This window comes from Schistocerca gregaria, chromosome 11 (genome assembly GCF_023897955.1).
Source record: "Schistocerca gregaria isolate iqSchGreg1 chromosome 11, iqSchGreg1.2, whole genome shotgun sequence".
Taxonomy (NCBI): Eukaryota; Metazoa; Arthropoda; class Insecta; order Orthoptera; family Acrididae; genus Schistocerca; species Schistocerca gregaria.
The window spans coordinates 25,786,035-25,804,046 of NC_064930.1; the positions used below are offsets into that span (position 1 = coordinate 25,786,035).

The 18,012-nt window shown below is 43.6% G+C and overlaps 1 protein-coding gene across 8 annotated transcripts in view; it reads right to left on the reverse strand.

Annotated features, from left to right (window-relative positions):
• Window positions 1-18,012, reverse strand: part of LOC126295198 (uncharacterized) — a 289,435-nt gene that overhangs the window by 242,411 nt on the left and 29,012 nt on the right. For 7 of the 8 annotated variants that reach the window (XR_007552409.1, XR_007552413.1, XR_007552408.1 and 4 more), the window contains exons 4-5: window positions 9,257-9,349; window positions 8,336-8,404 (exon numbers count right to left, since the gene is read on the reverse strand). Coding sequence is in view for 1 of the 8 variants with exons in the window: in XM_049987511.1 (XP_049843468.1) it covers window positions 8,336-8,404; window positions 9,257-9,349 (162 nt within the window). In the remaining 7 variants the exon portion in view is untranslated. The remainder of the gene's footprint in view (window positions 1-8,335; window positions 8,405-9,256; window positions 9,350-18,012) is intronic. The other variant, XR_007552414.1, reaches the window with a different exon arrangement.

An 18,012-nucleotide genomic window follows, 5' to 3' on the forward strand; every position in this document is an offset into this window, starting at 1 on the left:
AATATGGAGGGTCATTATAGCTACATCCTGTAGTTGCTTGTGACGTAGATGGATAGATAGAGTGGGAAATCATTGCTCAACCTTCAGTTTGTGGGCTATGAAGAAGAGAAACGGGTAAACACATTCTGGCACTCTATCTTCCCTGACATTTCTACCACACCAGTTTCCCTCCTCCACCCTGTTACACACCTAGAACATAATTTATCTTTCAATATGGCTCTGCTGGACTTGGACATGGTACCCACATCCATTTTTAATCCACTTCATTTACAGATAAATACGAATTTTATACCATTAGTTCAATATTTTTTTATAATATACAGAAAAAGTGAATATGGCCTTTTTTGTAGGAAATTTTAAGCAGTTTAATTTTGTACTGGGCAACATTTTGTCTTTGAGTTATTTGAAAAAAATAAAAAAAAACATAAAAGAGTGACCTTTAAATGCCACCACATCCCAACTCTCACACCCACCAGTCAGGACTTTTAGTACATTGTTCAGGACATTCCTTCACTGCACTATGCAAAATCTGGTGACTACCTAAGTTTTCCCCCCTAATAAACCTCTTTTTGTCTTCGTTGACTGGACTAGTACTTTAGAGGTCTTGGAGCCACTTGCATACCCAAGAAAATATTCTGTATTCTCGAGCCATTTTTAAGTCTGCGGTGAGATACAGTGTCGGATGCTTTCTTGAAACCTAGAAATATAGACACCGTTGTTTTTCACTCATGGCTTACTGGAAATCTTATAAGAAAAGGGCAAGTTGAGCTATGCAAGTCATCCTATTGGTGTTGTAGTTGTAGCAACACAAATGTCCACTAAATGAGGATTTACAATTCTCACTTGTTGAGCCGTGCGTGGCTCATGTTCACGCCATTTATTGTTTGTCATCTTCTTTTAAAGTACTGCCACCTCGTTTTCTTATTCCATCTACTGGCATCACTAACTTCTGCCTTACTTGCCCATGAGTGGCAGCAGAAGTGTTTATCGATAAGTGCATTGTCGTACCATCTCTGGAGCAACCAATCATATTACCGGGTTGTTGTGTGTCTGGAAGTCAGTTGGAGATGGCCCAGCAGTGAAGTCGGGGATGGATCAGGAGGACAGTTGGGATGCAGCAGCAGTGCAGTCGGGGACGGAGCCCCAGTGAGGTCTGCACAGCCAGTGCCAGCGGGGAGAACTGTTGATTGGTCATTCGGTCGCTCATGTAATCGACGACGTGTATTTGGGTCCATCCTGCGCAGAGATGTTGGTTGTGTTCCCTCTGCATGTTTGGGTCTGAGCCAGTGTCTCCAGGACGTCATCCACCTGAAGGAAGTCAGTTCAGTTGGGAGCAACAGTCGGTTATGGTGTTGGCAGTCAGTAGCAGATGGGTCTGCACAGTGGAAGTACGCTCTGGAACCGTGGTCGAAGCAGATGAAAAGCCGTTGGTCAGTCGGTCGCCTGCTCATCGGACGGTAACATGTGGTCTGCTGAGCACTGACACTAGTATCAGTCGGGGAAGAGTTGGCAGCCAGCAATGGTCGTGTCCGTATGGTGTTAGTACTCGCCGGGACTGCTGCAGGTCAAGGCGGGCTGCCATTGGTAGTTTGTTCGGCCAGTCGTCCCAGTCGACACCGTCTTAGATCCTCATGACAAACACCAATTTCCAAGTTGGGATGTGGTTGGACCTTGTTGGATCGTTGGAATTGCGCAGCGATGCAGTCTCCACAGCACGAAGCCAGGTTGGGGCTTTTGGCGGCAGGCACGTGCTGTTGCATTTGAAGGCGCTAGCTGTGTAAGCGACCTTTCGTTTTCTTCCGAAGCAGTATCCTCAAGTTGAGTAATTAGTTACTTGTTCTTAAAACTCGACTGTTACAATTTGTTCATTTTTGTTGATTGTTGTTTTCTCAGTCTATGACCAGTGTGATAACAAGTCATGTGTTTTGTTGCTTAGAATCTGCAGCCTCCCTAAGTGACCTGGCAGTTGTGATTTGCGGATTTTGGCATTCTTTTAAACTTGTCTTCAGTGGGGTTTGATGCCTTGATCTTGATGAGGCCGATTTTGAAGTTATTGGTATCTTGTTTTACTCTTCATCAGCTGATATTTTAAACTGTCTGTGCATTTGGGGCTGACTGTTGGAAATCGATGAGATTGAAAGTCGGTCGTGAACCGTCCCTTTGTTGTGTTGCCTTTGATTAACTGCTTGTTGGTCAGGCTGCCTGTCTCATCTAAGAGTGCATTAGTGTTACTTCCCAGCCTGACCCTTGGAACCTTCTGAGCACCGCCCCTTCTGGTTTTACATAGTGATCTCCTTTTATTTTTAAGTACTGTGTGTGGCCTTCAATTGAGTTTTAGCTTATTTAAATGCTTAAGTCATAACATCATTATTCTTTAGTATGAAGCCTCCTGCAGAGTTTGCATGAAATGTTTTAAGCTAAGGCCCTCAGCCTGTTAAACTGGAAGCCTCTCTTCCTAAGCTTTAAGATGTTAAATTGTTTGGTTGATATGCGGACCACAGTCGGGTTTCAGCCTATTTAGAATTAACATTGAAAATCTTTGTTTTAGCCTTAAGCCATAACACTGTTCTTGCTTACTGTGTATTAAAGTAAAAAAAAAAAATATTTGAAAGAAGTGAAACGTCCAGAAGACCTCTTGTACCTCAATTCCCTGCTTAGGCCTTGGGCCCTGGATTTTCATGTGTGGCTTCCTGCCAATTTAAATCAAATCAAAAGAGCTCTTTCGTCGAAACCTTGAATGTTTAATTCTTGCTTATGTTATTGTGTGTTTTAACTAATAAAATTTATATCTTGAGTGTAACTGACAGGAACTTATTTTGGCCCCTTTCCACACCTGCTCTGTCCTGCTGGTCCAGGGATTTCACTTGTGTTTGTGTGCTCTCTGAATCATGTGAGTAAACATTTCCTTGTTTGAGCACTAGGAGACACTCAGATTCACATCTGATTCTATAAATTCCTGAGAGTGTAAATGATTTTATTTTGTGGGCAGTGTGGCCAACTATTTTCCATCTCTTGTTATCTGGCCTATTCTGTCTGATGTGCCACCACAGTAAGACAAATCAATGTATATGTATTTTCCTGGTTTTATTTCTCATATCATTGTGGTTTATTTTTCTATTTTTTGTTCTTATTCCATTATTTTGTAGTATACATTTTATGTAAAATACTGGCACCCAACTGTCATTAGCTGCTGTTTTTGGTGTATATAATTCTTTAGCAAAGCTATTTTTGTCCTAATGGAGGTTAACCATTGTTTACCATGGAGTGAAAAAGAATTACATATGTATCTATATGTGTTGCAAACAATCAAAGATTATACAGTTAGTGCAGGTTCATTTCCAATATATTACAATTTTATGGGTGCAACAATATTATGAGCAGTAGAGTTGTTACCATGTAACAGAGATGCTGAGTCACTGATAGGCACAACAAAAACATTTTCACACTTAAGAGCTTTTGGCCAATTGCTTTTATCAACAATACACACACACACACACACACACACACACACACACACACACACGTGTGTGTGTGTGTGTGTGTGTGTGTGTGTGTGTGTGTGTGTGTGTGTGTGAGTGAGAGAGAGAGAGAGAGAGAGAGAGAGAGAGAGAGAGAGAGAGAGAGAGAGAGAGAGAGAGAGTAGCAACTTTCCTTCTCATAATATTGTTACATTTCATCCTGGATTCTCCAGTGTTTAATTTTATGGATGTTATTGCCATTCTTGGTCATCATATCAAAAAAAATTATTAGCTTGTTATTTATTTAGTTCCATAGTACAATCAATATTTGTAAATACACTGTTACACAGCAATAGTATACACTCAATGTCAGTAATCGTCCACTAATGAGAACAAGAGTGTTGTGAACACATCTCTTGGGGTAAAAAGTATTGCTAGCCATATTAGTAATTTACCAAAATATCTGTTAGTGTGCTAACAATGTAACTACCCACAGCAACATCATCTTATAGTTAATACCTCTCAGCTGGGAACTTTAATTAATGAAATGACAAGATCAATCACAGTAACACCAAAATTAATCAATTCTTGTTATCCAAATTTTTAAATGCTAAATACATTCTTTTGGGTTTCAAAGATTTCTATTATAGCCACCTTACTGAATAGACTGACTACATCGAAAGTGACGAATGTTTCTTCCATTGGTTCACTAACAGCTTTACTATGCACAGCAGCATGAACAGCATTTTTAACTGCATAGTCTATCTCGAAAGAGTAATATACCCTTATTGGAAGTATTAAGTTCTTATTGATTCTGTTAGCAGAGCTATCAATATAACTAATATATCTAACCATACAAATCTCTGGCTGAACACAAAATGTGAACATTTGCAGATTCATAAACAAACACCCCATCTGGAAGAAACAACACTTTACGTAGCTGTCTCCAATTTCCTATGACTTCACTCTGCATTTATGCTTTATGCGATACCTTGTACTACAACTTTGAAGATGTTTGACAACAGCCCATAAGCCAAGAATGAACTATCAAAAGAAAAACAGTTACGCCAAAAGTGGAAAATTACATCATTAAAAGACTACGGACCACTGTTGTTGTTGTTGTTGTTGTTGTTGTTGTATTCAGTGTGAAGACATGTTAGATGTAGTTCTACATACCTCTCTACCCTGCACAAGCCCCTTCCTCTCTGCAAGAATACTGCAGTCAACATCCATTTGAAAGTGGTTACTGGGTTCATCCCTTGGCGTTTTCTCCCACACATCACTCCACTGAGAAACTGACAATGCCTTGATGTTTCAGATGTATAGAATCAACCAAACCCTTCTTTCACTTAAGTTGCTTTCCTCTCCAAATTATCAGTATCTCCCCAATTATCTGATCTACTCATCCAATCTTCATTTTTCTCTACCATGACATTGCAAGAGCTTATATTTCTTCTTAACTGTTTGTTGTCCATGTTTCTTTTTCGGTACAAGGCTACATTCCAAATAAAGATCTTCAGAAAATAGGTCCTAAACTTAAGTTTATATTTCATTTCAGAATTGCTTTTCCTACACTAACAGTCTGCAGTTTATATCCTCTCTACTTATTTAATTGCCCAAATAACTAAACCCATTTACTATTTTTGGTGTTTCTAACCTAATCTAATTCCCTAAGCATCACTCGATTTATTTCGACTACTTTCCCTTACCCTAGCTTTTACTTTAGTTTACATTCATGTTATAAACTTGTTTCAAGGCACTATGCATTCTGTACAACGGCTCTTCCAAGTCCTTTGCTGTCTCTAGTACAATTACAGAGTCACCAGCAAACCTCAAAGATTTCCTTTCTCCTCCTTGTACTTCACTTTCCAAATAATTAATTTGTTCCCTTTACTGCTTGCTCAATGCAGAAATCAAACAACATTTGGGATAGGCTACAATCCTGTCTCACTTGCTTCTCTACTTGTGCCTCACTGTCAAGCTTTTTCTTCTTCTTCTTCTTCTTCTTCCTTTAGCTAATGCCTTTGTCCCACAGGCTTTGCAGGGTCAGCATGGTTACAATCGGATTTGGCAAGGTTAGTTTGAAGGGGAGGTCGGATGCCCTTCCTGCTGCCACCCCATGCCTCCCAGGACGGAATCAGTGTATCCCAGCTGTCTGTATCGAGTGTAAATCATGAAATAGTGCGAACTTGTTTCAAATGTCTGCAAGTCATGTAGCTGAGGTGGGACTTGGGGACCAGCCAAGTATTCACCTAGTGGGATATGGAAAACTGCCATCCTGGCTGGCTGGCACACCGGCCCTTGTCATCAGTCCACCAGGCGGATTCAATCTGCGGCTGGCACGCCTACTCGAGTACAGGAAGCAGCACATCAGCGCCGTTGCCTAACCTTGCAGGTCCGTGACTCCCTTCCATGCCCCTTGACTAAAAACAGCCATCTACTTTCTGTAGATGTTTTATATCATCCTATGTTATCTATATTTTATACCTGTTACCTTCAGAATTTCAAAGAGTGTATTCCAGTTGTCACTCTAAAGCTTTTTCCAAATCTATGAAAGCTATAAATGTAGGACTGCTTTTTCTTAAACTATTTTCTAAGGTAAGTCATAGGGTCAGTACTGCTTTGTGTCCTCCCACATTTCTCTGGAAACCATACCGACCTTCCCCAAGATTGGCTTCCACCAACTTTTCACTCTACTGTAAATAATTTGAGTCAGTATTTTGCAAGTATGACTTATTAAACTGACAGTTCAGTAATAGGCACACAGTCAGCACCTGTCTTCTTTGGAATAGGAATTATTACTTTCTCCCTGAAGTCAGAGTATTTTGCCCATCTCGTACATCTTGTGCAGCAGGTGAAATAGCTAGCTCTCCCAAGGATCTCAATAATTCTGTGAATGTGCCAACATTTATTAACTCGTTTATTCATTCACACTCTGGTTATGTGTAGTCCATTCTGGTGAAGAGCTTTCAGTGATGTGGAAAGAGTCAATTAACAGGCATAAGCAGCCACTGCAGGATATTTCTGTGAAGCTTATAACCGTACCTTATGACTAGCACTAACATACATGCACTGATAATTATTGTAATTACTTCTAGATAGCTTTTATATGTCTATGTTACAAGGAAAACAACTACTTTGAAAAACGTTACTCTTCATATGCTACCTATCTGTTATTTTTATGTAGTAGTTCTATCTCCCCAAATGTGTAACTTTTCTTACGGAACTAATCTTTCATTCTGCAGGGAAGTGTGCATATCTGGAAATTTCCCATAAGATTAAACAAGTGTCAGACCAGGACTAAAAACAGGGACACTTCACTTTTTGCAGCAAGGCTCTTACCATCTCAGCCTCCAGACATGATTCATAACCCACCTTCACAGCTTCACTTTTGCCAGTTCTGTGTTTGAGTCCTAACCCAGTGTAGTTTCAAACTGTCACAAATCCATCTGCACAATGAAAATTCTTTTTGAACATACTCTCCCTAGTACCTGGCACAGCCTACATAACATCCTTTCTTTCAGGAATGCTAATTCTGAAAAGTAGGCACGGGAGATTGTGTAACTTTGGCAGGTAGGAGAAGATGTACTGGCTGGAAGCTATGAAAGTGAGTCACGAGTCATGCCTGGACAGTTAGTTGGCACAGCACTTGACTGTGAAGGGTAAAGGTGACAGGTTCAAATCTCAGTTAAAAACACAAAATTTATCAGAAAGTTTCATGTAACTTTTTCACTCAACACTATCTGCTGTCTCTGTAATGGAGAAGTAATGGTAACATTACTGTTAACCAGAATATACACTCCACAATCCAAATATCCTGGAATTATAGGAGTTGCTTTTACTCTGTTTCTGAGTGTTTCAGTACTTTCGATCTCCTTCCTTGTGTCCACTAGCAACTAAGTGTCAGGATCCCTAAGACCATTGATAGGCTTCTACAAGAAGTTCAGCTATCTACTTTGCACAACATTCTTATTATATCTTTCAGTGAAATAAACACTTTTTTGAGCTTAGCTGTGTTGCTACATAAGTCTTAACCATATGACACTACTGAGTGACAGTATAAAAGTATAACAAATAAAATAATCAATTTTTGATCTATCCAGTATACAAAGCAATTCTGCTTGCAGCTCGACACAGTGAGAAATTTCCAAATGAAAGAAGGCATAACAGAACTTTTTGATTAACTTATCCACATACTGGTGCCACCCCAGTTCACAATCCTTCTGGTTACCCTGTAAATTCACACATCTCAATCTCTACTTCTGACATATGTGTTTTTCATTTGTTTGGAACAGAAAAATGACCTAGATGCATCAGTATGTAAATTTGCAAAAAAGGTGATTACTCTTACAAAAGCATTACAGTATACATACAATAACTGAAAATTACAAGTTGAAATATTTCAGGAAGGGCACATACTTCTGACCAACAGTAGATCTACATCTGAGCCAGCAAACCAAAACTCCAACAGCACTGCCCTAACAAGATCAATTGAGTTAGGGAGTGAAAGGTTTTCTACAACTTGTACAGAAGGCAGACCCCCATCATTTGAGTTGAAGGACATGAAAGGGAAGTGGTAATAGTAATAGTAGTAGTAGTAGTAGAGTAAGCATGTTTAAATAGACGTAGGTTGCACTAGTTACGGAGAGATGAAGTCTTGCACATCTAACATTGATACTTGCATCAAACCAGTCTTCAGACTGAAGACCACAAGAACAGCAGCAGCAGCAGCAGCAGCAGCAGCAGCAGCAGCAACAACAACAACAACAACAAAATCACTTCCTTTACAGCAGAGCCATCTATATGGACACTACCACTGTAATATTATAACACCACGATAGAGCTTAATTAACTCCATTTTGGAACTCAGAGATTACCTTTTGATCCTTGGTTTCATCCTGTTCTTCCTTGATGCATCTCTCTGAAACTGGTAGCTCAGTGTTGATCTGCAACAGAAATGAAAATGCCATTCACTTCACTCATATGCTCCATACTTATTCTAATTGATTTCCAGTTGCTAACTGGTTTGTAGCAGAACTACAAATGTCTCCTAACAACCCTTTTTTGTTGATTTTTCATTCACATTTACGTAATGTACTTCATTTGAATGCTTGTATGTTCTAACTTCTGTCTAGAAGCTTGTTACAAGTTAACTTTCCATAACTATTGCATGTACGATTGGGACTTCACGAAAGCACATTCACACTGTATGCGTTTTATGAAGCACAACTGAATGAATTCTCAAAAAGTCAGAATTAAATCAGTTAGTAGCAATCACACACAGTTATCATGCAATAGTCATCTGGAACCAAACAGCCATACACACTAGTACTTTACTATTCTCCATCTTTCCTACATTCACCAACATGCATTAGCATTCTGTCAAAGAAATCTGGTAACACCATGACTGTAAATGATTATGAGCACACTGCTGGTCACTGTATGAACCACACACAAGGCTCATTCATCCACATGTTTGCCATGCACAGCTCATTTGTAAACAACACAAATTTAGGCCACAAGTCACTATGATATAGTAATAAAATATTAATAAATCAAAACAACACTTCTCCATTTAACAATGCTGGAAGTTTTTCTGGTGCTATCAGCTAGTAAGGTTTGCACCCTAGAGAAGATAAGCACAGATGAGGACAGTTTTACAGACCACTTCACAACATAATTTGTGTCTCGTTTTTGCATCACGTACATAGATGTGATATTTGTACAATAAGAACAGTTTTGTTGGATGAGCTCTCAGTCATGAGTGTAATTTCACACACAAACACAAGATTACTTACATCACTGGCTTCCATTTCTAATCCAAGAACCACTTTTGCGCCACGCTCAGTACGATCACATAATATGCAAGTAGCTGTGTTGTACCCATTAATCTGTGTAACAGAACAAAAGAAGTACATTTACTGCTTGTATATTGTACTTGAATAAGCAAACAGGCCAGCACCACAGAAAATGAAGACCCACCAACTTACTGCCATTAAGGATCCACTAATTAACTGACATTACTGTTGATAATTTCTATATTGTTATTGCTGTGTGTGTGTGTGTGTGTGTGTGTGTGTGTGTGTGTGTGTTTGAGGTTTACGGGCGCTAAACAGCGTGGTCATCAGCGCCCAAACGCATAGAAACAGGAACACAAACGATGAAGGGACGAAGACGGACGCCGAACAAGGAGAACGGCTAAAAGACACAGGCCTGACGCAGTTCCATATGCGCACATACAGAGGCAAAACAAGAGGAGAAGAAACACACTAAAAAAGGAAAGAAAACACAAGGAAAAGAGAACAGATACCGAAGGGAAACAAGGAGGTAATCGTGACTGGCGGACCTCTTACCTAAAACCTGGGTGAGCCAGTCACCCAGCAGCACATTAAAACCTTCTCCCTAAAATCCGAGGCAACAGATTGGACAGGACACAAAAACGTAAGACCTTAACCACAGTCGCTGCGTCGTCTTGCAAAATAGAGGGCAAATCCGGTGGCAAGGAAACCACCGCCCTCTGGTCAGAGAATAAAAGACAGTCAAGTAAAATGTGGCGGACAGTAATCTGGACGCCACAAGCACTGCAGATTGGGGGGTCCTCCCGCCGGAGTAAAAAACCATGCGTGAAGGGACTGTGTCCAATGCGGAGGCGAGTGAGGAGAACCTCATCCCGCCTGTATGACTGGTAGGACGTACGCCATGGTCGCGTAGTGGCCTTTACCAGACGCAGCTTATTGTCAGAAACTGCCAACCACTCCTCTTCCCATTGATGCATAACACGAAAACGCAAAAGGGAGGTTACAGCATGGAGGGGGACGGCACATTCAACAACGTGAGGGAGGGAACATGCATCTTTGGCAGCCACATCCGCCAGTTCGTTTCCCCTAATACCCACGTGCCCCGGCACCCAGCAGAAAGAAACCTCCTTCCCCTGCCGTTGCAGGTGGAGTAGGGCATCATGGATGTTCTGGACGACCGTATCCGCTGGGTACAAGTGTTGCAAGGTCTGAAGGGCACTCAGGGAGTCAGAAAAGATGAGGAACTTAAGACTGGTAACACATCTCATCTGCTCCAATGCCCACAAGATTGCAAACAATTCGGCATCGAGGATGGTAAACGCCACAGGAAGCCGTAACTTGACGACTCGATCAGGGAAAACAACAGCACAACCAACAGTGCCCCCCTGTTTAGAGCCATCTGTGAATACAGGTACATGGTCCGGATGCTGGTTTAAAATATCGTAAAATAAGGAGGTAAAAACAAACGCCGGAGTGCAGTTCCTCCGGTTCTCCGACAAGTCTAAAAGGATGCTGGGCCGTCACTGTTGTTGTTGTTGTTGTTGGTGGTGGTGGTGGTGGTGGTGGTGGTGGTGGTCCGCAGTTTGAAGACTAGTTCAAAGCAGTCTTGGCAGTAGTCTGTCCTGTGCGAGCCTCTTTATCTCTACATAACTATTCCAGCCTACACCCATTTCAAACTACTTTCTGGATTCATTTCTTGGTCTCCCTCTACAGTATTTACCAGCACACTTCCCTCCATTACCAAATTGAAAATTCCTTCATGTCTCAGGATGTGTCTACCAGCCAATCCCTTCTTTTACTCACAGGTAAAAGTAATGGTAAAGGTAAAGTTCTGTGTTCTGGCACTACACAGGCCAATCACGTCCAACTGACTGTCGTGCCGTTGTATGCTGAGAGAGTGATCAGATGCCAACACGAGGTCAAGTAGCTCCTCAGTTGGCCTTCTGAGGCTGATTGCAGCCTGGTGCAATCAAGAAAATTCTTGGCAGAACTGGGAATTGAACCCAAGTCCCTAAATAACAGTCAGCTATGCCAGCCACTCATCTACAAATTTTAATTTCTTTTAGCCCCAGTGTACCATAAATTTCTCACAAATCAGTAACACGTCATTATTATTTGACCTGTCTATCTCATCTTCATTGTTGTTCTGTAGCACTATATTCTTCGTAACTGACCTGGTATTAGCAACATTTCACTTATGTACAAGGCTACACTCCAGACAAATACCTTCACAAGATACTTCCTAACACTTAAATTGATATTAGATGTTAACAAAATCCTCTTTTTTGAGAAATGTTTTTCTTGTTATTGCCAGTCTGCATTTTACATTCTCTCTACTTTGGCCATCATCAGTTAGTCTGCTGAGCAAATGGCAAAACACATCTACTACTTTTAGTATCTCATTTCCTAATCCAATTCCCTCAAGCATCCTCCAATTTAATTCCACTTCACTGCAACACTTATTTTTGATAACAGTTGTAGCAACACTGTTCACATTTACATCGCACTTCACTTAGCGTAGACCAGGACTGTGTCCTAGGCATGCCCGATGTTAACTGACTGGGCACGGCCCATGCTGCCCGAGTTGTTGTTGTTGCTGTTGTTGCTACGCCGGCAGAGGTCGCGTCCAAATTCTTGTGTGCCCTCTGGTGGGACTCTACTTGCGGCAACTACCGTCCGCGACGCGCCGTGCCGATGTGCGCCACCCGTGATCTTTCTGGTGGCACTCCTCCTCCTTCGAGGCATGAAGCCAATGTGATCCATTGCGTCGGAAGGTGGAGCGTCGGGCAGGAGTGATGACCTCCACATCCATGGGAAGGCCAGAGTCAAGGGGATCTGCCAACCCTCGAGCCAGAACCTTCGAATACGGCTGGAAGTGACCCACACGAAGAGGCTCCCCATCGTCCCACCACCGGAGCCCAGGACAGAATGGGCGACAAGCTGTTGAACTCCGGATCCCGTTCCACCTCGGGAGGGGCAAGACCCAATGGCGGGGACGATGGGGAAGGGACGACCACAGGTGAACCAGCCTCCTGAGAAACTGGGCCTGCGAAGGGGGCCGGCTCTCGCTGGGGCATCGCTAACGATGGCGATGCCAGTGCTGGAGCTACTGGAGGCTACTAAGGCTGAGGACCATTGCAGTGCAGCAGAGTCACTGCGGGGAGAGGTGGAAACATCCCCTTAGAAACCAACAAGAGTGCCGGCAATGGGGAAGCCGGTGTCCAAGAGGTCGGAGGGTGGGTGCCCAAACGTGGACGTAGCTGATTTTGGTGACGACGTACCACCTGGTCCTCCGCCTGCAAGGTATAAAGCCGGCGGCCATTTCGGCGCAGGACCACTTCCGGTATCCAACGTGGATTGCGACCAAACCCACGTGCCCAGACCGACATACCCAGTGGAAAGCCAGGTACTAAGTTTTGCGAAGACTGGCGAGGACCAGGCTGGAGGAGTTGCAGCACAGTCCTAGGTTGGCACCCATGGAGGAGCTCTGCGGGGCTGCGTTCTCCCATTGGTGTGGTCTGGTAGGCCGTCAGGAAAAATGTCAATGCCTCCTCCGCAAGAATTTTGTGCGCATACTTTTTCATCGGCGTCTTAAATGTGCGCACCATGCGCTCAGCTTCCCCATTCGATTGTGGATGGAAGGGGGGAGAGCAAACGTGCTGAATACTGAAGCGCCTACAAAAATCCTGGAAGGTCTGCGAAATAAACTGCGGTCCATTGTCCGAGACCAGGGTGATTGGCAGACCTTCTACAGAAAAGATTTTTGCTAGTGCCTGGATTGCAACTTCTGAAGTGGTTGAGGAGCAGCAAACCACATATGGGAATCGGGAATAAGCACCAATGACAATGAGCCAAAAGCCACTGACAAACGGGCCCGCAAAATCGATGTGAACACGTTCCCATGCTTGGGTTGCCGGAGGCCATGAAGAGAATGCTGCACTGGGAGATGCCTGTTGGCTTGCACACTGGGAACAGGCGGCCACCAAGTGCTCAATTTCCTTGTCAATACCAGGCCAGTACATGTGTCTGCGAGCCAAGGTTTTAGTACGGGAAACACCCCAGTGCCCTGCATGTAATAACGTGAGGACATCCCTTCGTAAACTTGCAGGAACAACCACGCGAGGAGCTGTATCATCGGTAGCCAGAATGAGAACTCCTTCCAAGACCGAGAGGTGGTCTCATAGAATAAAATAATTACGAAGAGGGTACGAGGCCCGGCCTGAAGGGCGGGATGACTACTCCTGCTGAATGAGGCAAACTACTTGATGGAGAACCGGGTCAACTGCCGTTTCCCTGGCGACTCGAGAACTAGTGATCGGGAAGCCATCAACCGCTTGGCGGGACGCCACATCCAAATGAAAACACATAATCTCCTCTCGATCGAAGGTAGGATCCAGGCCCACAGGAAGATGGGAAAGAGCGTCGGCATTCGCATGCTGTCCAGTAGGGCGAAAATGAATGTCATAATGGTACTTAGAGAGGAACAAAGCCCAGCGCTGTAGTCTGTGGGCCGCCCTATCCGGAATCTGAGAGGCGGGGCCAAATAACCATATTAATGACTTATGGTCAGTGATTAACAAACTTCGTGCCACACAAGAAAGGGTGAAACTTGATAACAGTGTAGACAATGGCCAAAGCCTCTTTTTCCACCTGGGAGTAATGGGCCTGTGCGGGTCTAAGAGTTTTAGACGCAAACGCCAGGGGTTGCTCGGAACCATCTGTGTTGCGATGGCCCAGGACCGCCCCCACCCCATACTGCGAAGCATCTGTAGCCAGGTCCAACAGCTTATGGGAGTCAAAGGTAGCCAAACAAGGCGCTGACATGAGGAGGCCCTTCAACGAGGCAAACGCTCACTCGCATGCAGGCGACCAATCAAAAGGAACACCGTTGCGCAGAAGGCAGTACAGGGGGCGGGCTGTGGTGGAAGCCCTGGGAATGAAGCGGTGGTAATAGGCTATCTTGCCTAAAAAAGCTTTTAACTCTTTCAGCGAAGTGGGCTGAGGAAGGTCGATGATACCTTGGACCAAACTTCCTAGTGGCTGGACCCGTGCCGAGAGATGTAGCCCACATACCCAATGGACGGTTGGAAGAGAAGTTTGACTTATGCAGGTTGCAACGCAAGCCCACAGACCTGAATTTGAGAAAGAGGGTGAGAAGATTGTGCAAGTGTTCCTTCATGCTGCGGCCTGTGACAATTATGTCATCCAGGTAATTAATACAATGAGGGAGTGTCCACGTGACATGCTCAAGATAACGCTGGAATATCGCTGGGGCAGTGGATATTCCGAAGGCCTACCGCTGGTATTAGTAAAGGCCAAACGGGGTGTTGATGACCGCCAGCTGTTTGGAGTCCTCATCAAGTGGTATCTCATGATAAGCATCCAAAAGATCAATTTTCGAAAAATATTGGCTTCCCGCCACGGCGGAGAACAATTCATCAGCACAAAGCAAAGGATAGGTGTCCCCCACCAATTGGGAATTAATGGTGGCCTTGAAATCGCCACAAAGATGTAATTTTCCCGAGGACTTCCTGACAAAAACGAGGTGTGAAGCCCACTCACAAGAAGAAACGCGAAGAACGACCCCCAGGGCTGTCAGCCGGTCTAGCTCCTCCTTTACCTGAGGGTCAAGAGCCAAGAGGATCTGCCGCGTGCATAGAAAACGTGGGCAAGCTGACGTTAAGTGAGCCTCAAAATCTGAAAAACACCCCAGGCCCTCCTTAAAGATATCTGGAAAGTCTGAGATCAAAGATTCCAACGATTGACAGGGAATGTCTTCGGAGACCAATTGTATGGTGTCAGAGATAGAAAAACAGAAAGCTTGAAAGGCATCGAGGCCCAAAAGGTTAGCGGAGCTCGCATCACTGACAACAATAAAAGTAATAGGCCGAGTGACTGATTTGTAAGTCACGTCGGTAGTGAACTGACTCAGTTGGGGAATGAACTGTTTATCATTACCACGTAGACGCTGGTAAACTGGCGTCAATGGGGGCGATCCAAGGTCGGAATAAGTTTGTGCATTTAACAACGAAACTGCCGCGCCCGTATCTACATGCAGTTGTAACAGGCGCGACCGAACCGACACCTCGATAAAGAGTTTGCGTGCCAATGCGTCGGGAGCCTGGCCCGATGAAACTTCCTGAATGTTAACATCCATGGCCTCTGTACCTGCTTCCTTTGATTTTTTTGAGGCTGAACGGCAAACTTTAGCAATGTGACCTTTTTTATTACATTTGCAACAGACGGCCCAATGCTGGGATCACTCTGACCGATCATGATGTATATAGCACAACACACAGGACGGCAACAGGGGCCGACGACCGGAATTCTGTTTACGCGCCGTGCGGGAGCGGCCGTAACGGCCAGATTGTACCGCTCACACGTCATCCACCCCAGACACAGTGGACGCGGACGCGCCGTGCTAAACTGCCGCGACGTCGCACCACGCTTCCAGCAGTTGACCTGCAGCGTGAGAGACTTCATACGATTGAGCAATGGACAGGACTTCCTCAAGGGAAGGGTCTTCCAACCGCAGGGCCCGTTGCCGGACCTCCCTATCAGGGGCCGAATGAACAATGACGTCTCGTACCATAACGTGGGCATGTGACTCTCGTGACTGCTCCGTGACAAAATGACACTTGCGACTAGGACTGTGCAGGGTAGTGGCCCACGCCCGGTAAGACTGATGGGGCTGCTTCTTGTATTGATAGAACTCGACCCTAGCCACCACAACATGCGTGCGGCAGCAATAATATGAAGACAGCAATGAACACAATGCGTCAAAAGACAAGGATGAGGGATCCTGCAACGGCGCTAGCTGCTGCAAAACTTGATACAACAAGGGAGATATCCAAGACAAGAAGAGAGCACGACATACCTCCGCATCGGCAACATGAAACGCCTGGAAATGCTGCCAAAGGCGATATTCATATGCGTCCCAATCCTCCGCCGTCTCGTCATACAGGGGAAAGAGAGGAGGGAACAGCGCTGGAGCAGACTGCATGGAGAGCAATGCCGGAAGCACTTGTTTCATGGTGGCCATGAGCTCCATCTGCTGTTCAATGAAAACCCGCACTAAATCCTTCATGCCGTGGAGAAGCTGCAAAACCGGAACAACGGTGCAACACACGAAGGAACGACCCTACTCGTCGCCAATAGTGTAGTAACACTGTTCATGTTTACGTCGCACTTCACTTAGCATAGACCGGGACTGGTGGTAACTACCATCCGCAACGCGCCGTGCCGATGTGCGCCGCCCGCGATCTTTCTGGTGGCTACTGCAACAGTCATCTTATAACTTCTTTCCAACACTACCCATAGCATTTAACTGTTATTCCAAGTTCTTTGCTATCTCTGACATAATCATCTAGCCTCAAAGTTTTTATTTCTTCTCCCTCAACTTACATGCCATTTCCATATTTCTCCTTTGTTTCCTTTACTGTTTTCTTGATTAAGAGATTAAAGAACACTGATGAAAGGCTGTAACTTTGTCTCACCCCCTTCTCAATCACTGCTTTCCTTTCATGTCCGTCTTTAATTGTAGTCTGGATTCTAAACTTTTTGTGTATAACCTTCCAATACCTGTATTTCATTCCTGCTATCTTCAGAATTTTAGAAGATTGTATTCCCCTCCGCCACACACCATCAGGTGGCTTGCGGAGTATGGATGTAGATGTAGATTCCAGTCAATATTGTCCACAGCTGTCTTCAAATTATTATAACATAAATGCAAAGATATATTTTACCTCTGGCATGAGACAATAAATCATGTAATAAATGCTATATGGTTTACACATTCACTGTCATCACTTAGCTCCACACTGTGTTTCATGTGTTTCAGTCCCTCATCTTCATGTGGACTGTTTTGTTACACTACAGCTCATATCTGAAGTGTAGGAACTAAAATATTACACAGAATACAAATTTTCAGTGGCAAGTAACAAATTACATTAACTAAATAATACTGATCACTGTTTACTCGCTTCACAGAACTTTTGTCCACATAGGCACAAAAAAAGTGAACATCTCTCTTGACAAAACAGTCAAGCAGCTTACTTATGAAATTTATTGAAGATGCTAATCAGTGCTTCTGTATCATATGGTCAGAAACAGTTTGCAGTTATGATAATGACTGAAGTGAATCGTGATATTTACAATAATGGATAACACTAAAATATATTGCACAATTTATACACACTGCACATAGCTATGAATATTATCATACATACATTTAATTACATTATTACAGAACCAGAATGGCTGAGCAGCATACATACATTTAATTACATTATTACATAACCAGAATGGCTGAGCAGCATGTCAAACCACACGTTGCTTACTGACTGATGTGTTCAAAGTAAAGCATTTTGTAGAGAAATGACCACCACCAAACTGGCTGACCACAAGAAGGGATAGAGAAGAAGAGCATGAAAAATTTTTAGTATAACTAGATCGATACAGTTATTATAAAGACACATTTTCATCCTCTGTATGTGGGCATCTTTAGGCTACAAAGAGTCAACACAGCAATTTGCAACAGTTGTAGACAACTGTGACCACTTGCCGCGTGAAACACAGCAGGGCAGAATAGTCTGCTACAATGCCACTCCTAACATAAATGCTCCTTTCTGTCCTTTTTGCTATCTTTTTCATATGTATGTATCATATATATATTGGGTGTCCAAAACTTCAGTGCCCAAACTAACAGATTACAACAGAGCCAACATGAAATATATTTAGTTAAATAACCAGATGTT